This window comes from Anser cygnoides, chromosome 1, assembly GCF_040182565.1.
Source record: "Anser cygnoides isolate HZ-2024a breed goose chromosome 1, Taihu_goose_T2T_genome, whole genome shotgun sequence".
In the NCBI taxonomy this organism is placed as follows: Eukaryota; Metazoa; Chordata; class Aves; order Anseriformes; family Anatidae; genus Anser; species Anser cygnoides.
The window spans coordinates 48,263,242-48,286,701 of record NC_089873.1 but is presented as its reverse complement, the minus strand read 5'-3'; the positions used below and the strand labels follow the sequence as shown (position 1 = coordinate 48,286,701).

At 40.3% G+C, this 23,460-nt stretch overlaps 1 protein-coding gene across 6 annotated transcripts in view; it reads left to right on the top strand.

Annotated features, from left to right (window-relative positions):
• Positions 1 to 23,460, top strand: part of VEZT (vezatin, adherens junctions transmembrane protein) — an 88,249-nt gene that overhangs the window by 59,474 nt on the left and 5,315 nt on the right. For 5 of the 6 annotated variants that reach the window (XM_066994905.1, XM_066994902.1, XM_066994900.1 and 2 more), the window contains one exon: positions 4 to 11,366. The exons of the other annotated variant lie outside the window; for it this stretch is intronic. In XM_066994905.1, coding sequence (XP_066851006.1) covers positions 4 to 593 — 590 coding nt within the window. In that variant the 3' untranslated portion in view covers positions 594 to 11,366. Of the gene's footprint in view, positions 1 to 3; positions 11,367 to 23,460 lie in introns of those variants that run through there. 6 annotated transcript variants of the gene reach the window in all.

The window sequence follows — 23,460 nt, the reverse complement described above, 5'->3', positions numbered from 1 at the left end:
AAGCTGCAGTGAAACCCTTGTCTCCTGTAGAATCGCTGAAGCTACTAAGTAATTTGGAATCACACATGAATTCAGATACAGAAAAGCAGAACTGCAGCCAAAGTTGTGATAAATCTGAAGAAATAGACTCTAATCCAAAAGTCAATGCTGCTGATAAAAGCAGGACAGAATATTTGTATGAAGATCCTGAGATGGAGAAAAACAAAGACAGTACTACTGAAGACAGTATTTCTGCAGGGGCTGAAGAAAGAATGTGTTATCAGTATGAAGGGGAAGTTGAAGATCTCAAGCCAAGCGATACGGATGTAATAGAGGTTTCACAGCCTCCTTCTAAGGATGCATTGCATTCAAAAATAAAGCATAGGCTGGCTCAGCTCCACATATCAACAGATTTTAACTTCACATCTGGTCTGGCTGCACAAGTTGCTGCCAGGTCTTTCACTTTTACTACAATGCAAGAACAGACTTTTGGAGATGATGACGAGGAGGAGGAGGAGGAGGAAAAGGAGGAAGAGAAGAGGCAAGAGCATGAAGGCCTTGTGGAAGGTTTTGAGAATGAAGGTAGAGGCTCTGAAAGTGAAGGAAAAATATAAGTCTGAGCTGAACTTTGTTAAACCAACAGCAGGCAATTTGGTAGAAAAAGAAATATAAGGTGGGGGTTTTAAGATGAAATTACTGGGTGGAAAAAACAATTGGAGACCTAAATGTAATGTTTTGTTCCCTAAGTCTGATACACTAAATGGGACTTCTAAGTATATTGAAAATTTGAAGGTAAGACAAATGTAGGCTGCATCCACCAAACAGTCGGCTGCTGCCTTTTTAAGATCTTAGTGGTGAGTTTTGGAATTTACCTTAGTGTTTTCTGTTTTATTTATTTGTATCATAACGTGCTGTTGTTGATTTTCTAAAAAGAATGAAAAACAATGTATTGAATTACAACAGACTCCGTCTTTTGCTTTCTGGTATAGTTGTCATGGTATCATATGTTAGTTCCAACAAAAAAGGAAGAACCTGAGCTGTTCCCTGTGATCATCTTCTACCAATTCTCATGTCTGCAGTGAGTTGGTTAAGCCACCACAGGCATTCGTGATTCCGTGGGTAGTGATGCTCCCAACTAAAATGTAGAGTTTTAAGTAAAAACTTGGAAGAACTAGTATTTTATGTGTCCTGGGGCATGGGGCTGAAATAGTATAAAGTTGGTCGTGCTTCATATTAAGGTTTATAGAGAATTTTATGAAGGGTTAATAAATGTTGTAATTCATGTTAGAAAGGTGTAGTACGTGTTAGGGAGGGCTTTAAGCATATCAGTAGAAAGTACTATAGAGAGGTAGAAGCTATCTGTTGGATTTATAATAGATGAGAATTAAATAGCTATTTATTAAAACAGCTATTAATTATTTGTTAACCTTTTATAAATTAAACCTTAATATAACATTTGATTTTTGATATAATGATTGCTTGTACATTTTTGTTTATGTCCTGAAGTAATTTTCTTAAAGCAAAACTGACAACATCTATGGTATTTTAATAGCATATTTGCTCTTCCCTAATGCTCTTCCATTTTTCCTTAGATCACAAGGGTCACACAACCTGTGTGATTAAGATCCATGAGAGAACGAGACTTTTCTAAGGTGTATCTTGTAACTTGGTGGACACCTAAGTTTGGATGTTTGATATGAGGTTATGCGAGTTGTTTTTTCTTTGAGGTGGTTTTACGAGGAGCAACAAATGGCTATGGCAGATGGTCACCTCACAGAGGAGTCACAGAGGAGTGGTTTTACTGCCTTCTCTTCCTTTTGCCCTCAGACACAAAGGTCTTATGCCTCTGTTGGTGAGAGAACAGCCTGTTTGTATGGACCTGTATGTATGTGGACCTGGATAAACTTCCAGTCACAAAATGCCTCATCAGTTACTTAGGGTATTTATTGCCTCTTTGAGCCTGCTGATTTTATAGAATACAGGGTGTGGAGAAGCAAGTGGTTCAGAGCAATATCTTTTACTAGGATGCTGTCTTGGGATGTGGGGAAGCTAATGAAGGTCAGCAGGGTAGGGTGGGACTCTTGACCATATGTCAGGAAACGTGTGCTTTCTCTCAACCTCTCTTCTCTTAGTGATTTTGTGTGAACACTCTGAGTATGTATATTTTTTTCACAAACCCTAAATAGGAAAATAACAATTTATAGAGGAGGTTGTATGTGATTTATGCTATTCTTTCACAATATAATGCCTGTCTTTCCCCTGACAGACAGGATTGGGTAAGGGAATATTCTGACATCCTTCATTAACCAGTAGCCATGTTTGTGCGCTTAATTACTTGTAAGTGACTGGAAGCTAAATGGATGGTGGCTAGGGAGAGGGGGGCAGGGAATATGCTTCTCATAGTACTTTCAGAAGCTAAGCCTCCTTTTAGTTGTAGGATATACTCTTCTCTAGATCCATAAAGGTTAGGATAAGATGATGAAACACATTTTTTATTTTCTCTGTGGTAAGCAATCAAGACTGGAACAACTGTTTTGGATAAGTGGTGTTTGAAGCGTTGCCCGTGCTTCTGAAAAATAAGTCTTCCTCATCCTTGACTTGAGATCCTTGATTCTTCACTAAGTGCCCAGATATTTTTTGTTCCTAGGTAATTGTTCTGGCTGCCTGTTTGTTCCATTACCATTTTTCCACAAGCTCACCCACGGACATCCCATGACCTGATATTGTGTATCCCCAAACTGATACTTTTTTCATCTAAACTTTCCCCACAGGATCCAAATCTTAGTTTACAATGTAGTTGGCTATGATACCAACTTGGGAACATCATCAGATTTAGGATATGAGTTACATCTCTCCTCACAGTTTTGGATAATGTCAATAGTTGCATGAATGTTTTGCATTGCTACTAAAATAGGTTTCAGATTTAATTTCTGTAAGAGTTGCTAGTTCTTTATTCCTTTGCTTCAGTCCTTAGCAAAAGACCTGGAAAAGAGACCTTGGCAGCTCACATGGGACCTATTTTTATAAAATGCTGGTCTCAGTGATGAAACTGGTCTAAGAAGCCCCATCCACCATTCATTGTTTGTTTTCATCCATCAGCTGGGTCAACACAAGTTTTTGTGGCCGTGTTATTAATCAGACCACTGAGTCTGCTTGGTAAAAAAAAAAAAAAAAAAAAAACATCCTTTTTAGTGTTTATTTTTCACCTTGTTTATTGTAATGATGCAATTTACAGCATTTACCTCCAAACAGCTGTATCAGCACATATTGTGTTGCTGACATGAGGCTCAGGATTGCTCGCATTTACATTACTGGCAATGACAATGTACTGTGAAATTACAGCCTTGACATGAGAGATGGGTATGATCAAAGTATGACTTTTTGGAGCAAATTCTGATTCTACTTGAACAAAGAGATTTTCTACAAGCAATTTAACTGATTTGCACAGTCTTACTTAATGCAGTCTTAGAAGTTGTATATGTGAACACCTGGGTTCACTTGCTCTCTCTCCCTCTCATCCATCACATCTATATATAACTGCTATCAGGTCATTTATTTAAATTTATTTAGTATTCTCTGTGTAAAAATTTGGCTAACAGTCTACAGCACACAAAGCATGTCTTCCTTTAATAACCAGGTTCTATCTATATATATAAACATGCTGTTATAATCCGGAGTTCCTCACAAGAGTGAAGAGCAGAGCTAACAATAACTGCATATTCCATTTCGGATGAGCAGCTCTGTGAAGTTGTAAAGAAACAAGTAACTATACGTGGTTAAGTAATTTATTTTTCTCCTACCTAACTGGAAGGCACTCCAAAGACAGTATTTGCTTCTTCAGTTGGATTGCAATCAAGCACTGCATCTTCTATGTCGCGTGGTTTTACAGCTACAGATATAGGTAGGCAAAGGCTTAAACGAGGACGAAGATCTATGATACAAAGACATTAATTGTTCCTTTTCTTAGTGTATGTCTTCATGACAGAAATGTAGCACTGGTGTAATGGAAGCATGTATTGAATATTACAGACAACACAGAATCTTTCAAATGTCGAATACGCCTGTGTCACATTCAGTTGTAAGCAGGATCAGCAAACATGAGGGCTTCTGCTATTGGTTTCAGTCGTGAGGCAGCTGACTCCTGACAGAGGATTACTGGAGATGACCAACTCTTGCAGTTCGTTATAAAAATACAGGATGAAATTTGGCAGAGCAGCCAGTTTTACTGAGGTTTCAGACTCTGCCCTGAGCACATTTGTGTGACCAGGCTGATTATTTACAGCATTGGAAATTTTATGTGCATCTGGACAGCAGAATTTGCAATTGTCTTATTAATCTCTCTGCCAGTTAAAAAAAAAAAAAAAAAAGAGGAAAAAAAAAAAATCTAAATGGTGGAGTATGTAGAATTGTTGGCCTATACTGAACTTTGTAATCTGTTTGTCTGCCTTTTTTTTTTCTTTCTTTCTTTTTTAAACAGAAACAAAGGCTCAAGCATACTAAACTGTCTGTCTTCTTTTGAATTGATTGGTTAAGGGCTGCTGTTGCTCTGCAAGTGGGTTGTTCCTATGGTTAACTACTATTTAGAATTAACACTTCTGCGTAGCCTGTCATCTGAAAAAGAGGGCAGTGTGAGAGAGGCACTTGGTCAGTAAAAGGCTCGACTGTTCTGGGATCTTGTCTGTTACAGGGGCTAATAGCAGATGCTGAGGGGAGAGTAGGAGAAGGGAGCTCATAAAATGATGAGCAAAGTCCCAACATTTTGTGTCTCAGGGACTTACTGAGCCAATGGTGGCAGCTGTCAGCTTAACATGATGGAATCTTCTTCCACAGATTTCTTCAGTCTCGTGTTAGGTTGATTGTTAGTAGTTCCTATGCCAGTATGTGCTCACCTTTGTTACAGTCTTTTACAAACCAGAAGATTTGTCAATATTGTTTCTCTCTCTTTTTTTTTTTTTTTTAAACCGAGCAAGCCCACTTCTGTCAGCTCATCTACAGAGGTCATGTTTTCCACCTTTTGTTTGCTCTCCTTAGAAATACATCCTGTGTTGTGAAGTATAATGCCCAAAGTGTGCTGCAGTACTCCAGGTGTAACGTCAGCAGTGCTGAGTATAGAGCAATAATCAACCCCCATAAATCAACAGCTAAACTATTTCTGAGTCCATCTAGGAACAAAACCTTTTCAGATCTTTTACCCATAGGTACTACGATGAAAAATGGAAAGATTTGGTCTGATGGAGGAGAAGTATTTATTCACTGTCACCAGAATTCAGTTCCACAATGTTTTTCTTTGCTAACAAAACAAGAAGTTGTTAAATCAAAGTGATCTTCCAACAGCTTCCACCTGGTCTAACACAACTAAAGATGCCAAACAACACTTCTTTAAATTTGAGCTTGACTTTTCATAGCTGTTCTGATCTTTGATGCGTAAGCATGTATCACAAAATAGATTATCACACAAGAAACATGGCAGTGGATATATGGATATCAGAGGTCAAACTGAAGGCTTCTGTGACTCATTTTGAAAGTGCTTGGAGGTGTGCTTTATTCATATTCTCCTGATATTTAATTCCTTCATCTGTATGCTTTTATTTCATCACCTTGATTTTTAAATGCCAAAAAATACACTTCAATTTGACTTGGAAATTTGTACAGTAATCAGATGGCCATAGGTAGGGGTAAAAAAAATATTTGTAAACAGTTAAAGCAGTACAGTTTGAGCTGCAGATACTCAGTATGTAACTGTTTTCGATAGTCTGCCTACCTGTCACACTGCCATCTCTTAAAGTTCTTGGCAGGTTTGTCAGAATAAAATTAGATCCAACAGCCTGAATGCCCTGTTAGCCCATTTTACACTTTCTGAAATTACCATAGGATTATGAATAAGTGATTATTATTTAGTAGGGGAAAAAAAAAAAAAAAAAAAGGTTTGTTTCCCAGTTACAAAGTGGCTTATTTTAAATGAGTTGAATAGGACCAAAACCTGAATGCTTTCACACGATCAGCATATTTTGACCTTTACATGTGCTTAGACTTCAATCTTGTAGGCCTCACAGACAGTCTGCTTTAGGGGATGCAGTTCTGTAGCAGCTTAAGCCAATCTAGGTCCAGGCTGCCACGGTCCTGCCATGCCTGTGACCTCTGTGCCTCCTTCAGGCTGGCTTTTGCAACCACTCAGTGATTTAGGACCCCGATCTGGCTGAAAATGTGCCACTGCTTTAACTTTCAGGTGGGCTGGCTCCCTCAACTAATTGTGTTGTTGAAAGGTCACTGGTAGCATCTCAGGGGAGCAGGAGGGAATACATGCCTTGGCGATGAGGAGAAATGCCATAGCTTGAACTTAAATCAGTTTGAATTAATGTTTACACTCTCTGAATTACATCATTAGTGTCTATACTGAAGTGGGATAAAGTCAACTCCATATGTCGCTTCATCTCCATATTTTCTGTTGATTGAGAATGATGCCACTCATTAATTCCCTCACTCATTTTGACTACTTTGTTCTTCACACCTAGGCTACCCAAGACCTGTTGTGTCATACCCAATACAGCCTCTAAGGACTGTTTGTTATACTGCCAGTAAAATTCAGTAAAATTAAAACTATCATACATGTCTTTTCCTTTTTTTTTTCCTTACTATTTTTACCTTTCTGGCAAAAAAGTCACCCACAGTCCTTTCCCTGTATCACCATTCATAAGAGTTTCAGATTTTAAAATACACAAAATTTCTGTGATGTGTTTGTAACACAGCTTGATTCTTCTGTATCTTCAGCATTGGAATGACTTGATCTAGAAATGTATCCTTGCTTTCCCAGTTGAGAACTAGGATGGAAGATGGACACCGTAATGGGCAGTACTACAATCAAAACAGAGCTAATAATGTATGGCAATACAGATTTTCAGTGTGTATTGGCTTTTGTAAGTAATTCTGTCTTGCTGAAAAACACCAGGCTGTGTTGTAGAAATAACTGCAATTTTAGTACAAGGTCCCAAAATAACTGTCATTAGTTGGCTCAACCTGTGCACAAATCTTAATATTTAAAGACTGCTTCCTGACCTCCTTCAGCTGCATGGATGAGAAATCAAAATAATCTTGAATTTCCAAGTAGAGAGTGATCAATGCTTTCCATTACTTTGTGCTATTGAAAGGAGGTCCATTCCTATATAAATAGAAAGAAAAAAGTCAGTGCTTAATATCATTCTTCAGTTGTCATTACTAACAGTTAGGCATTTGATCCCAATAGAAGCACTATAAATTAGGGCTGTTTATGATGTTTGATGTGTGTTTCTAAAAATAATAATAATAAAAGGCTTTAAATGTAATATGGGATAAAAGCCAGAACTCTATGAATTGTCCTCAGGATCTTTCATCCAAAGCCACAGGTGACCAAACGCAAACAAGTTCGTGCTGTCTGTTGCTGTGCAGCTCGGTACGAAATTGTGTTCGAGGCTTTTAGCATCCCGATGTGAGTGTTCACAGCCTGCCTGTACCTGTGTGCTCAGGTCTGCAAGGGCTGTAGAGACCTGCAGACACCACAGAACAGCACTGTACAGGAGCAGGAAGGCTCAAAAGCATTTTGGCCTTGTTGTCTCTGTCTTGCTCTGTTGCAGCACCCATGTCATGCAATTCCAATCATTTTTTTCCTTCTCAGCTTTCTTCGTAGGCCACACGAACCAATGGTGGTTTCGTTTGGTTTGGTTTTTCCAGTTTCTCACCTAGGTTGCAATCCTGTAATGCACCAGGTCACACATTCCTAACAGCAGCACGAGCGTTACTCACCACACCACAAGACATGGGGCCTGGGCCGGCAAGGGCCAGAGAAACTCTTCTGGTTTGACCACCTCTGGCAAGAGTTGTTCTGAGACGGCTGACTCCGGGGGCTGAGCTGGGACTGTTTGACCCTGCAAACATCTTTCACAGCTCCGGTTTTAGCTAGGTCTTTGCTTTCCTCCAGCAGTCTCTCTTCCCTCCTCGCAGTCTTCAGCTCTCCTCCAGCATCCTGCTACCAACTCTGCAGGAACTTGGCCGCTTTCTCCCTTTGTTTCTGAACCCACTGCCTAAACCTGCTGAAATGGCAAGTTGGAAGGAACCCACACAGAGGCACTGATGTGTGTTCCCAGCCATAAGCTCATGAACAGGATTCTTGGGGCTGGTTATTTGTCTGTCCTGACTTTCCTTCCAGGGAGCTTCACCTGCATTTCAGCCTGGCTCTCCTATTCCTGTCTGGACTTCAGAGCATTCACTTCCAGTGAGCACCCCTCAGTGATCACAAGATGGTAACATCTACCAGCAAGCCTGAGCCTTAAACGTATGTTCTTCGTTACTTGAGGTTCACTTGTTCCTTCCAACAGGAAGGTGGCACAGTTAAGGCTGAGCCTGAGTTCCCCTAAATAAGCTCGCTTCTTGCTGCAGGAGGGGCTGAAAACCTGCTTTATCGCCAATGTGCCCAACTTGGATCCACAGCTGCCTGGCCTGGAGCTCTGGAAGCTTTGGGATCTGGCAGTTGTGCTTAAACCTTTCCTGCTGTCATAAAACGTATGTTTTCAAAACACAATTGCTACTAAATCTCTGAGTCAAAGCATTTTGAATGTTTATTTAGCAGCATTAATGGATTGTTTCTCAACTTCAGGGGTTTGTGTATTTTTTTTTTTATATGTATGCACATATTTCATACTGTACATGCATATTGCCGGCTATCACATTGAAAGCCTTGTCTAGCAAAGAAGTCATATTTTTCTCAAATCAAACTTTCCAGTTAATCAGAAGGTAGACAAAGATTTAATTCTTGCTATCTAATGGCAAAAGAAATTAATTCTGTTCTACCAATCAGACTGCATGGAGTTACTTGAAATGCACGCTGATTTTATACCCTTACTTAGAAAAGCTGCTTAGCTGTGTTTTCTCTTACCAAGGCTTTGTGCCTGAGCTGCTGTGAGTGCCTCTGTGCCTGTATACCCCTCTGCCCTGTCTTAAATGTGTAAGCAAATACATGTTCCTCAGCGTTTCCTGCCTACTGAATCGTAACATGTCCCAAAGTAGGACCTAAGGGCACCCTAGATTGCCAAGGAAGCAACAGGGAAAAGAATCTTAATAAGCTGCTGTTTAATTGGATAATAAATGAAAGCTAAAATATAAGAGGAAACATTTAAAAGAACAAACTGCAGTGAGAGCCTTCTGGCAGGGCTACAGAGGGAAACCGCACGTGACAGGCTCTGAAGTTCAGACGCTGGGAAGGATCTACGATTCCTCTGCAGTGTGGAGACCGGAAACATTCAGCAGACAAGTAGTCTTCAGCAGCTGTTAAAAAAAGAGCTATGTTTTATCTACATTACGTTTCCAAAGAAAGCCTCAGTCCTGCTGGGCTGGTGTTTCAAGCTGCATGTAAATCAATCTCCATATTTCTTATTTTAAGCTGTGTGTGATGTCAGTCTCTTTCCTCAGACTGCGCTGAAAACCCATGTGGTTTGGCTTCACTGGAGCCTCCTTGCACCGAACCTGCCAGATGCTGACACTGCTTAAGCACAGCGTTGATTAAATTGGCCTCAGGCGGGTTTAGATCAGCAGGACTTTAAAGCAGGTATGAAGCCTAGGGCCTGTCCATCCGTGTCAAGGCTCCAAGAACTAAAGTTCTGGGTTGGAGGCGTGCGTGTAGAGCTGGAAGACGTGATCCACCTGTGCTCCTGGGCTTCTGCCCTTTCGTTGCCACAGGGTTTCTTGCCTGCAATATCTTCCCAAATTCTTTGGTTTCTCTTTCTTACTTTCCCATTTTACCTCCTTCCTTTTTTCCACAGATATGAAGCAGGACCTTAAGTCTTTTCTTAAACATTTGAAGATAAGCGCCATTGTGATTATTTCTAAGCTTTTTTTTTTTTTTGGCTGAATTTTCCCAACTTCAGAAATCATCTTCTCAATTGTAAAGCTAATAATTTTGAAAGTATTTTTGGTTGCTGTTATTTCTTCAGCATCTGTAACAAAAATCTGCCTTGCTATTGCATGTATGACCTTTTCTCCTTACCCTTTATCCCTTTATCTAGGTGGCATGAACATAGTTTATCCATCCTTCGATTAGTAATGATTGAATGGAAGAGGGAATGCTTTTACAGGGACGCATAAATGTTGTATCAGCATTGCTGTTTGATCTTTTATGCAGAAGTTCCTTTATAATTCCACTTTCATCCTGAAGATGAAATTAATTTTAAGTAATTTTGGCAAGAGTTAGTTTCTGCAGTATATTTTGCTGGCTCATTAGTATGAGCACTTTAGTAATGAACACTGGTTACCCTCATCTCTATAAGTGCTGATGGAAGAAAGAATTTGTGTCGTATGCTTCCAGCTGCGCCTTCCCATGATCTCTCAGAGACCTGTATGCTGTGCAGCCATGTGGCAGCTATTACCAAAATCCCTTTCAGCATCACGTAAGTGGCTAGGGAGGTGGGCCTTTAGGAGGAGAGGAACAGGTAGATCTTTAACCTAGGAACTGGGCTTAGATGCTGTGCACGAGGTACCTTTTCTCATCTATCTGTATGATTCTTAAGAAACAGACTTCCCCTGTATGCTTCAGAAGTGCCAAAATAGTGGCAACAGGCTGGCTCCTTTTAGCTGAAGCTTTGTGGCTCCCTCATAATGCTTAGGCTTTATTATCAGATCAAATGCTAGTTTCTGCTGGTGTTAGGAGCTGTGGCCGATGCGCATCTCTTCCTGTACACTTTCCCTGCACTGGCTCTTCTCACTTAGGTATGACTCACTGTCACCTAATCCATGTCCCTAGGAAGGAATGCACAGAGATGACTGGGGAAGAAAGGAAATGATTTGATCTGGAAAGGCAAGGGGAAGCTTGGTGAGGCCGGAGTGTGAGGCCAGAGTATTTATTCTTAAGTATTGAATCTTGCTGCCTAATTGGTGCGTCATTTTTTTTGTGTAGTACAAAAGATCTTGCTTATTCTTTGCTGTTTCCTGGTTGGTTTGTTTGTTTTCTTATGGGATACTGAACAGATCCAATTGCTGCTGTTAGAAGAAGCCTGTCAACCAAGAGGGGTCCGTAATGTTTTTCTTTACCTGGAGACCTTTTGAATGCTAAATTGCCTGTGTGTATTCTTCATAATGTACCATATGCAAATATTCTTCAGGAATTGATACGACCACTTCAGACAGTCAATATTTTCTATGTAAGAACTGTACGTTTCCTATACTGCCAAGAATGTATATATATCTATGAAGACTTAAGATTGTATCTTTTTGAGCAAGCCTCTTTCTTCAGCCATCTGAACCTTTCTTCCTGTTCTCAAGTTCTCTGCTAATTTATTAGACACTTGTGTTATATCGTGTACTTTTTTGTATCAGCTGTATCTCTGTATTTCTCCTTTCGCTCATTAAAACCTGTTCTTCTCATCCTTCTACTGTGCTGCTTCATATTGGCAATATATTCGTACTGTATCAGGTAACCTGGTCTCCTGTAGTGGGTCGGGCTGACAGGGAGATAGACTGGTCTTAAAAAGCCAGTCTTTCAGATCTCTTTTACATTGTTCCGCTGATCCCAACATATAATCAGTTATACTGCTACTGCTAGTCTACTATATTAAACTTTCCTAGGGTAGTTTTGCAGCATCGTCCACACTTTTATAAGATAGTGAAGAAGAGGTCTGTAATGGGATACCCCTAGGATAAAGAAATGAACAACACACAAAAAATGTGTAGATGTAGACACACAAAAAAAAAAGAGATGAAATCTGTGAGTCCCATTGATGGTGGTTTCTGCTGGTACGTGCTAAGAAATCAATGGTCTTCTTGAGTGAAGCAAGCTTTGAGGAAAGATTGGAAGGGGAATCTAAAGGTACTTTTTCTCTGGGAGTGTGTCCTTCAACTGAAGTCAGTCAGTTCTCTATGCTGTCTCCATGCTTAACTCATCATCCAGGTGGGTGAGGAGGAAAAACTGAAGAAGGGCAGGACCTGTTTGCATACTTCCATTTGGGAAACAGCTATTTTGCAAGCAGGAAAATGCTATTCCCATAGAAATCACTCCATGAACAGAACAGAGAAATGACAGTGCTTTGTTTATTCCCCCAGTGAAAAAGAGGAATCTTCAAAGCTTTACTGCTAATAATCCCCATTTAGCAGTGCAGGATCTTCCTTGGCCTGCAACCCTGTTCTCAATATTAATGAATTCATGGCATGGTATGGAGGAGGAAGGAGTTCACAGGTCCATTACAGTGGTCCCAGGTTATTCAAATAAAGTGAACTGAACATGCACGTACACCTGTCTGTTGGGTATCCGGCAATTTTTGAGGTTGGGAGATTGGCTGGCAAGAGAGAAAATACAGTGAGTATCCGTTCTTGGAGAACCTACTGTTTGGTCTGTAATTAGATGCTGATTTAAGGAAGAAATTAACCACATCTTTAACACCACCCACATAATTATAGTAGCGTATATGGAAATAGCGATGTCACCTAGCCTTGGTTTTCTCTCCGGCTCTTCATCACCCTCTCCTTCATTAGGAGAGGTCTTTGTGCCCCCAGTTGCACCTGACCGTGTGTTCACAGCCTGTGCATAAAAGAACCTTGTGGAATGTCTCGGTGGTAGCATTTAAGGATTTCTTGTCACAGTGCTGTGGTAGCAAGGAGCAGACACATGCGTGCAGAATAACCATCCCGGCTCGCTGACTACCTGTGACATCAGTTATATTTAGTTGTAGGCTAGACAAATGCTTATCTGTGTGACCACATACCTTCCCTTGTAAAGCTAAATTTAAGGATGATGCCACAGTGGGAAATGTTTAGAAAATTCTAGTGTAGACAAGAACGTGCACTTGAAATTGCACATGGCAGTGCGGCATTTCCAGTCAGAGGAGCATTTGCAAAAACACCCAGCCTAAAGCTAATCTGTCCTGACTGCAATCAAGAAGGCTTATCACTGACTTTGAGGGAAACCACAGCATGCCAGTAATTACTGTGTTTGAAAAAGCTGCTGTCAATTACCTGCCATTTTTAAGCCCTGTTTTCTTTACGACACTGGTAATTATTTTGTGTACATGCTACGTGACAAGCTTTCTTTGGAGAAAAATGGACTGTATAGCATGTGCCATTTTCTACTGCTCAGCAAAAATGAGATGCATTGTTTTGTTAAGTTAAAAGAAAGGCACAGACTTTCCGTGACCTGTCAAAGCTGGCTAGGAGCAGCTCAGTAAAAGACTGCACACTTCGCTTTGGAGTATGTCATGAGTTCCTCTTTGCTATCACTGCTGTCAACTGCTTCTCAGTTATTAACAGGATTTTAATAGATCATCAGCATCACACCCTATAAGAGATATTGGTTAAATCACACCAGGCACTCCAAAGTTCAGGTTTGATTTCTGGTTTGCAGCACCACTAAAATATAAATAATGGTATGGCTCCCACGAGTTCTGTAGTAAATATATTGCTGAAGTTGCACTTATTTCTCCTTTCTGCCCCTGTCTTTGTTTCTTCTTTGGGAACTTCTACAAGAGAGCTAACTGCTGCAGCATATGCTTTAGTTCCTGGGAATGCTCCCTCCCTGAGCTCAGGATGCAGAGGTGAAGTATTTAACCCTCTGCTGCTATTTCTCCAGGGTTATGCTTCGACAGCTTCCCTGCAACTATTAGTTAAATGAAGAAGCTCATTGCCAGAAGACACCTGACTAAAGTAATTATTTTTAATTGCAATTTAATTTTTATGGATCACATCAAAAAGTAAATATAACAGCCCCTAAAACAAGAAAGTCTATCAAACATACTACAAAAGGAATGGGGAACATGCGCAGAACTGTCACCTCTATTTTCTTATTTTGTTCTTTCCAGTAACTAGGGATTGGCTTAAAATTATTCTGTAGCTCAGCAGCTGGGATTAAACAGTCCTAACTGTGGAATGGGACAGTAAGGAGTGTACAAGAGGGAGAACTCATAAATGCACCAAAAAGGTGCAACTGCTTTGATATTGAAACTGCTGCACTTGCTACTTTGGTTACAGCGCTTTATAGTCAAGATACTGAACAAAGATGCCAAAGGTCTCAGAATAAAGTGATTAAAAACCATGATGATGGAAAGTAAAATACCTGAACCTGAAATCAGCTGGAAGACAGTATCCCATGCGATAACGACTTCTTGTCATAGCTATTTATTTTTGAAGGTCTTTAGTTGACTTGCTGTACCCATTGAAAATATAGTTGGCAAAGAGTAGCTTCCCTTGAATGTACATCTGCCAAAGAAGAGAAGGAAAAAAAAACAGAAAAAATTGGCAAGAGCAATCTCTTACTCTAAATGAAGGTGATAGATTGAGGAACAAACAAAAAAGTTATTAGCAGGCCTGACTAACAGATTTATGGCATACAGCTTTCACCTTTCATGAATTGCTTTGTTAAATAAAATCTTCAGTTTCATTTAAGAAATTAAGAAAACTTTCCTGTCCTTCAAAGTTTTCAAAACACCGATACTAATATCTGGAGTGTATAACTCAACATTTTGCTTACTGCTCCATGGACTACCAAAACCCAGCACCATCCACTCCATCCAACTGATGTCCAACATGACATATTTGAAGATGAAAACAGACAAATAATCTAGGCACAGGAAAAATGCACTTTTTTCCCCCCCCCCCCACATATTAACTCGTTCCCCAACACTGTAAGGAGGAGTAGAAACGGTGTGTTATACTTCTAAACTTTCATAAATAGCAATGAATGTTCTTACTATAAATACTAAACCTCATGTAGAAACAAGTTTTTAGAGAAGGAAGATGAGCAACATCACTGGATGAGTGATCTTAAACCTACAGGAACTAGCTAGGCCTGATGTTCAAAGCCATAAGAGTTGAAAACATGGGCAAAATCTGAAAATACAGCATTTTTCTCTCCCTGGAAAAGTAAAACAGGAGACTAAAGCTAATTCAGAGCTGTTCAGAAAAATCCAGAACCATTTTTCAACTGTATTTCCAGTTTTGAACTTGTTTTTGATTGAGGTATATTTCATAACGCCTCGTTCATTTGCATGTTTTATGCAGCTGGCATTTGCAGAAGACTACCTTATCATGGTATTCTCAATGAAATAATGTTAAAAGTCAAATTTGGTTTTGTGCTGGAACTTACAATTCTTAAGCAATTCAGATCTATGATGCATTTGCAGCAAGGTCACAAAAACTGAAAGGAGAAAGCCTTCTGGATTTTTAGTGTTTCTGTTGGTTTTGGATGGGTTTGTTGGGTTGTACCTTTGTTTTTTGTCCCTGTACTCAAAACAACTAGAGCCTGTTCAAGAAAAGACAAATACTTTTTCAACATGTTGCAAAGACTGTTTCTCACAGATGTAGAAGGTGTGGAACATCCACATGAATGGTCTCAAAATTAAGGCTTGAAGAAAAGCCTGTCAAAGTTTTAGATATAAACCGAACGGAGGTGAGAGCATGGTCAACCTTTTATCAGTCGGCAAAGAAACAGTGACGTAGCTGGGCCAGGTTCTCGCTGACATGGAGGCCTGTGTCAATGTTCTGGCAGTGTAAAGGGGCCTTTGTTAAGTGAAAATTGGCTTCACTGAATTTAAAACGGTAAGAATCATTTAAGCTAATGTACTGTCCAAAGCTGCTTGTGCAGGGGGATGTTCACAGTGTCACACAACTGGAAACGTCTGGCTCAGCCCATGGAAGCTCTCAGTACGCAGGACTCCAAGTCAAGACTCTCTGAATACTTCAGGGTGATGCATGTTCGAGTCAATACAATAGATTGACTTGAAGAAAATCTAGAGGACCACTGAATTGTCTTCATCATACCAATACGTGTTCATCCATAATGAAACCAGCAATGCACATAACACAGAACATCGCTTTTGTGTGCGGGTAATAGAGAAACAAGCATTTTTTATCAAACATTTTTCAATTCTCCAGGCAAAAGTTCTTATAATAGCCCCATTTTACATAACCGAAACATTTTTCTTTGAGTCCAGTAGCTTGTCTCATTATTACGAAGAGCTCTATTTACCTGCATTCACGGCAAGGCAAATCCAGAAGGAATGAATGGTTTGTTTCGTACATGCTCACCATTGCACTGGGATGTTACAGGTCTTCATTTCTGTGCTCCCTTGCCTAAATCAAATGTTGTGAGCAGCGTCACCGTCACAAGAAAGGGAATCCCATAAGATCTCCTTGGGGTGAAGTTCTGGGAGTATGTCAGCAGGTGGAAATGACAATAAAATTTGGTCTTGTTTTCTGATTCTGCAGCTGTAACCCTCCATGTCTGTGTGTTCTCCCCTTGAGGTAAACTTTGCCTTCGTATAGTCTGACTTTCCTGACTCTCTCTTGATTTTCCTATCCTCATTTCAGTTTCTTGCTCATGCCTTATACATATGTTTCTTGCCCTGCTTCTCACTTGTTTCATAATCAACGCCTTATCTTGCTTCCCATAGCTGACTTTCTTAGGCTGGTCTCACGTCCCCTTCCTTATTGTATTTTCCTTATATAGATCCTTCTGATCTGACATCCAGTTCCTCATACTTCTCCTCTGTGTCTCTGTTACTGTTCTCCCTAAATTCTGCATGCTCTTTCCTTGTCCATGGTGGGAGCACAGAGAACAAGAAACCTCTGCCACCTGTAGCCCAGCTTACCACCTCGGCTTCATACGGCAGCAATTTGTGCTTTGGTTTGGGCACCTCTCCCTGGTCTGTTCCAGCCATCGTGTTCCCCATCCCAATAACCTGAATTTGCTTCCTCTTCCTGCTGCAAGCCCTTACACGTTGTGTTCTCTTATCTAAGTGCTCCCCGCTGCCAGATTGATAAGGAAGCAACAAACAACACTCCTCTCCTCTCGGCTTTGTGTAACCACTGGCACTGTCCTACTGCCCAAACGCGGTGGGTAGGTGCCAGTTTTGTTATTTGGTTCAGAGCTCTGACTCTCTTCCAGTGTGGCCAGTAATGAAAACTGTAACAAGTAGATAGGGAAGGAACCTTTTGCAACTGCAGGATTGCCCATAGAGGCTTTGAAAGCCTGAAAATAATGTTGCTGTTTTCTACATTTGTTCTGCAATTGTACCAAACAAAGAGGCTGACAGGAGTGGTGGATAAATCTATTGCAAAGATGACCTGATGTGTTAATTCAGAATGCACTGAAACCTTTCTAAGAGAATACAGATGAGAAGGCTGCCCCTGGCAGTCACCGTCCCTGTCAGAGGAATGTAGCCCCTCCACTGCAATTCACCTGGCTGATTCTGTGATGTTAGGACGTGGAGGAATTTAGTTATTCCTGCCACCACAAGCCATCAGTTTGTGCCTCCGAGCATAAAATTCAAGCGTGCTTGCAACTTTGTTTTGCTTTCAACTTTGCTTTGCTTGCATAATATATAAACGTTACCAGTCAAAGTTTTCCAGTGCTTTTCCAGTTCCTGTCACTCTTATGGCCTCTCTAGCACGTCGCTTTCCTAGGTTGGCATTTTATGGCATTAGTAAGAATTTAATCTTCAGTGGGGTATCTTTCTGGCTTAGTTCATGCCTAAAACCGACAGAAACTGTAGAATCATAATGTTCATGAGCAGGCATCTCCAAAGGTCAACTTCTCTCCATAGGTATAAACTGCTGTAGCAAAGGGCATTTAACCATACTGGGGTAAATTTAATCCAGAGTATTATAAAACTCAAACCTTTGATGAAGGCCAAGAGATAAATTTGGAGAGCTGCATTTTGGAGTGGGGGGAGGTTCTTCCTCCTCTCAGGGCTAAACATAGTTCTGGCAAATGGCCTCAGACTGAAATTCTTGAGGGAGTCATAATAAGCAAGCCAGGGCAAAGAGGAATGTTTTTTTTCTCCCTGATTAATTATTCCACATAAAAAGGTGAAAGGTCAAAGATGAACTTAAATACTAATGAAATTCTGAACTTCAGAGCAGCAATATGTCAGAACATTAAAAAAAAAGTCAAAATAAAAAATGTTTTGTTACTGGCAACAGTAGGTTGGTTTTGTAAGCATATATACGTATCTCAGTTCTGATTCCTTTTAACCTTTTGGAGAAGGGAAACTTTTAAATGTTAAACACAGACATTAGGCAATCCACAGGAGGGGTTTGGGGAGCTCAGCCCATACTTTTCCCCTTATGTGCCTTTCTGCATCTTTCCAGCTGACTGAAGGAGTGAAATGGGGTTGTCTTTCAAGTTACCACAAGGTCTCTTTGCCCTTCTTTTCTTGACTGAGACAGTCAATCTCAAGGTTAATTTCCTTCTTCCTTCTGTCTAGGAATATTTCACGCAGATTAGGAACCTTCCCATATTTGTACTATGGAAAGAATTCTATTGATTCAAATTAATGTGTATATATGCACTCAGATGTTCAAGGAAAAAAAAAAAAAAGAATTGATCACAGTGAAGTTCATTTAAATGTAATTGCCAGAGCTGAAATAAATTTAATGAAGGCTTTGTTATCTTTCTGGGCTTTGTAGTACCGCCCTTCTTGGGCTGGTAATGACAAACAAGATGGTTGAGCTGTCCTTTTCATGTTACAGATTATCTGTGCTGATGATGACATACAATTTTTACATCATTGTGGCATTGTAAATAGGTATCTAACCTGTAAAATACAAAGTATAACTTGTAAGCTCAGCAGGGCTGGAGTGGCCAAGGTGTTTCAACCAGCAAGAATCTGCAGGGAAGCCCAGAGAATGACCAGAGCTCCAGAAAATATGACCTATAAAGAAAGGTTGCATAAACTGTGCCTGTTTAGTGTTCAGAAGTGAAGACTGTGGGAGCATCGTTATGGGAGACAGAAGGTACATAAGATTTGCTACAGAAAGACAGCCAGCAGTCTGTTTTCCATGTCTGTGATAAACAGAGCGAGAGCTAATGGGCTTTAACTGCAGGAAGAAAAATTAAATAGGAAAACCTGACAAGCAATAAGAGTACAAAGCATTTGGGTATAATTTTGTCAGGATATCGTGGCTTCTCTATCACTGAGACTTTACAAACAGGTTGAACAGCAAGAGTTGAATTCACCTCACCTACATCTGAATGCCACGGAGAGAAACTGGCATTTCCAGCGTGTGATTCATTCGACCCACTTCCATTATGCCCTGGAAGAAGATGATGCACAGTGTGGAAGTGCCTGTTTCCCGTCAGGGGCTATGAAAGACTCTAGAAAACTGATGCAGGTCTAGAGGTCTCTTTTGTAGATCTCTGAATTTGTATTCCAATTGCACCACCTCTCATGTCAGTAATAGCACGGACACGGTTGATTGTGTACTGGTGAAAATGGCCAGGCTAGGTGACCTCCTGAGGTTGTTTCTAGACTATGAAGGAAACGGAGAACTGTCATTGCAGAAGGTCTGCCTAAATAAATATGAACACAAGAGCTACTTGTTAGTAGGATGACAGTAAAAAAAATAAAACATAAAAAAAAAAGGTATTGTTTGATGGCTGCTTGGCTGAGTAATTTGGAACTAGATCTTGAGTAATTTGATTGTTAATAAGCAAACAAGTAAATCACCACCAGTCAATGAGCAAACCAGCATTCTTAGTCAAAGAAGCCAAGAGCAGTAGAGGCTGATTATCCTTTAACTTTCTGATTACGGCCTTTCCAAAATAGCTTTTGTGAAACAGAAAACAGTGCAAATAGTTGCTAAAGTTTGGTTCTGTGTATAAATAGAAGATTCCACATCCTGAGCTCATTTTGTACATGCTATTTTTACTAGAAAAAAATACTAAAAACGTTGTCATCTTGATTATCTGCAGCAGAAAATGGCAGAAAGGATTTTGAATGGTATTCCCAGAAGATTCCCATTCAACTCCTGAATCCAGAGAAGTCCAAATTCACTGAATGGCCTGATATAGCACAAATTCCTTTCATGCTGTTGATAAGCTGCAGAATCAGCTCAAAACATTCAGCCTGTATCATAATGAGTGCGCTTAAGAAGCTGGCAAGGCTTCGGTCAGCTGCAAGGCAAATGCAGTTATAGAACCCAGCCTTCCTTTAAAGGTTTTGGATCTCAAGATCAGCTGGAATGAGATGGATCGCTGTGACTTTCCCTCACCTTTTTCAGGACAGTATTCCATTTTTCAAGGGACAAGAATTATGAAAACCTCGTCTGTGAGATTTCTCATACTGCTAGTTTAACTTGCCCTGCACAACCACTTAGAAGTGTGCAATGCCCCTTACCACTATGCTACCTCAGTATTTTCACCCTGTAGCAGTCTGGAAATGGCAACAGCATAGTCACCAGTGAATTTCAATAATTCTTTGTTTCATCTGAAACATGCACGCCAGAATGCTGGCTGGGGAAGAGGAAGTTCAGGAGATATTAAGGTCAGACTGTGGTTTCACCTGACTTTTGTGGAGTCTTATGCATATTTACATCTTCTGGGGAAAAAAAAAATCATGAATTCTCCTGCACTTCATCTGGGCCTTGTACCTATGCTTGGATGGCTGATTTCTCTGTGGATGTCTGTTTTTAGGTGTGCACGTGTTTTACCACTAATAGCAAATCCAGCAGGTGTTAACTGAGGGCAAGCTTTGTCCCCTTCCTGTTTTGTTTCCTCTTTATTTTTCCTCTTCTGTCTTCCTCGCATATTTAGAGGACTTCTGTCTGTGTTTCACACTTAACAGACAGTTACTGATGGCACAAACCAGGCGCACTGCTTCTTGCTGGACAGGCCAGTTATCTGTGTTGTTGCCTGGGATAAGCGTAGTCTGCCATCAAAAATGTCCATCTTCAGTCTGTGGCTGCATGGCCATGGCGCAAGTGAAAACTACAGCTGAGCATAAGCAACTTCCGTGGCTCACCCGGCATTCTTGGAGTGCAGGAGCACATTCCCAGCCCCAAGGGTCTGGACCTCAGGTTACCTTCTCCTCTCTGTTGTATCACAGTGTCGGTCCCACCTGCTCTGGGAAGCGTTACCTTTTAGTTGTGCTATTGCGGCTCAGCCCCATCCAGAGCTAATTATAAATCTAGAAAAGCACTAGAACTAAGCATTCAGTGCTAGTTTTCCTCAGCTAGCTCTCGTGATATCTAACCGCCATTCCACACAGTACAGCACTGATGGATGGAAGCAAGTACATCAGCTAAAGTTTGTTCTTTGAGTCGAATGTGATGGTCTTACAGCAGTGTGTGTTTGTGTGAGTGTACGTATGTAAGCACACCATGCTTTGTTGTTGTTAGGTATTGTTAGGTTCATAAGTTTGTTATCCTGGTAATTTCTTCACAAATGATGCATGATTATAAATTGGTAAACTACACAGAAAAAAACACTACACCTTGGGGGGGGGAAAAAAAAAAAAAAGAAAATACTATGAAAAGAAAAGAAAAGAAAAAAAGAAAAAAAAAGAAAAAAAAAGAAAAGAAAAAAGAAAGAAAACAACAGGAATGTTTGGTTGTTTTTTTTTTTTTTGTTTTGTTTTGTTTTGTTTTTTACCCAGCACAAACAATGCTTTTGAAAAGCCACCTTTGTTAAAAAAAAAAAAAAAAAAGAGCAACAAAACTTTGGTTCCCTTCTGCCTCCTGCCCCTCAAACCTACAACTTCCTAACATTTTGAAGGCACAGAAACTGCCCATAGATCTTTAGATGGGGGCAGGGGGAGCGAGGGGGGTTGTCCGTATGGCAGGAAGTCAATGCCGTGATCAGAGAGAAGCAACTGCCCCTGGGAGCAAGTGCGTTATTGTAATGCTTCTGTAAAATGACTTCCTCGAGGCATCTAAGACTATAAGAGCTGACTAAAAGCACATGGTTAATGTCATACAACATTCCCTTCTTGCCTAATATGTAGATTAAAACTTGTACTTAATTCTTTTTCTTTGAAGCCACGAATTCCTTCTCTCTAACTCACTTCTATTTATTTAGTTGAACAATAGTTATTTTAGTAGGAAATTAAGGATGGACTCTGTCCTTCTGGGTGTACGAGGGGTAGCCTTTGGATTCATTAAATGCAGAGGACAATTGTGTTTCATTTTGAATCTTTTTTTTCCTGATCATTTGAGGAAATTCCCATGGGTGTTATACCAGAGGAAATTAGTTATGTGCCTCAAGACGAAAACATGTAAAATTAAGTACATTTTTAATACTACTTTTACACAATTTGAAAGAGACCTTCCCCTCCTGGGGACATTACTTTTGCTTTATTGAAGCTTTGCTGCCTAAAATAATACAAAATTAAAATGTTTGATATATGTAGCTGAAGATGATTCCAGAGGCAAAGAACCTTCTTCTCATGGTCTCTGTGCATTTTTGCCCCTTAATGCTTTTACTGAAGTTTTACCCAAATTAAAGCAACAACATCGCATATACTGGTATGAACACAGCTGCACAGGATTATATCAAAAGCTCGTCTAGCTCATCCAGTATCCTGTCGCTACAAGTGGCTGGTAGCTGAGTGAGGAGTGGAAGGGCATTTGTAAGAAAGTCTTACTCTGTGACTCATGCCAGCCTTAAGCAGTTAACAATTCAGGGATTTCCTTAACCAAAAGCTGTGTCTGGGGCATCGTGTTGATAGCTGCCAGTGGAGCTAACCTTCAGGAATGTATCTAATTCCATTTTGAACACACTTATACTTTTGGCCTCCACAACATCCTGTGGCAAATAGCTCCACAGTTTAATGATGTGCTGTGAGAAGAAGAATTTCCTTTTGGTTTAAATCTGCTGCTTATCTTTTCATTGGTGCTTGATCATGCCTGTGATTTAAGAAACAATGAACAATTACTTCTTATTCCTTTGCCACACCATTTTTCCTTCATAAAGCTTTCTTGTACCTCATCTCAGTTCCTTTTGTAAGTTACCCTATTTAGTCCTTCCTTATATGAACAGCCATTCCATGTTAAATCCTTTCTTGAGATGTGGTGAAGACAGTCACGTGCTGTGTATCACAATCTCAAGAATGTTTCCTGTTATATTCACCCTTTTACTAAACATTCGGCTTGTACTGTGACCACTGCAGAGGACTGATCAGAGGTTTTCAGAGATATGCCTGCAGATGAATCTTAGACCTCTTACTTTAGTGTTAACAGCTACGGTGTCCGTCTTCGAATAAGTAATTACGATTCTTTCCCCCCATGTAAATTTATTGACAATTAATGTCATACGACAACTGACTATCAACCACTGGGCCTTGCACGATCCCTCTGGAGCCTTCTGCGATTAGATTTGAGCATTCCAGACAGACGAGTGTGACCTGGAATTTTGTTCCCTATGACACAACTGATTTTTCAGAAGGGGGCGGCGTGGTGGTGGTGTAGATGTATTCTACCCTAAATGTAGTGACTTCGTTCTGATCAATTATTACTTCTAAACTGCAGGCAGGCTGGTCCCGGATCTTCAGCAGAGCCAGTGCTGCTGTCCAGTAAGAAAGAGCAATGGCTGATTATAGGTTCTATAACTTCTTAATATTTATCATTTTACTTCTGAAGTGCTCTGGAAATAACTATGTAAAACGCTGTGGCCCTTTTGGATCTGTGACTTGTGGCAGAGTTGCAACTTAAAGCTTCTTGTCTTCCTTACGGTCTTTGCAAGTCAAGGCAGCACGCAGA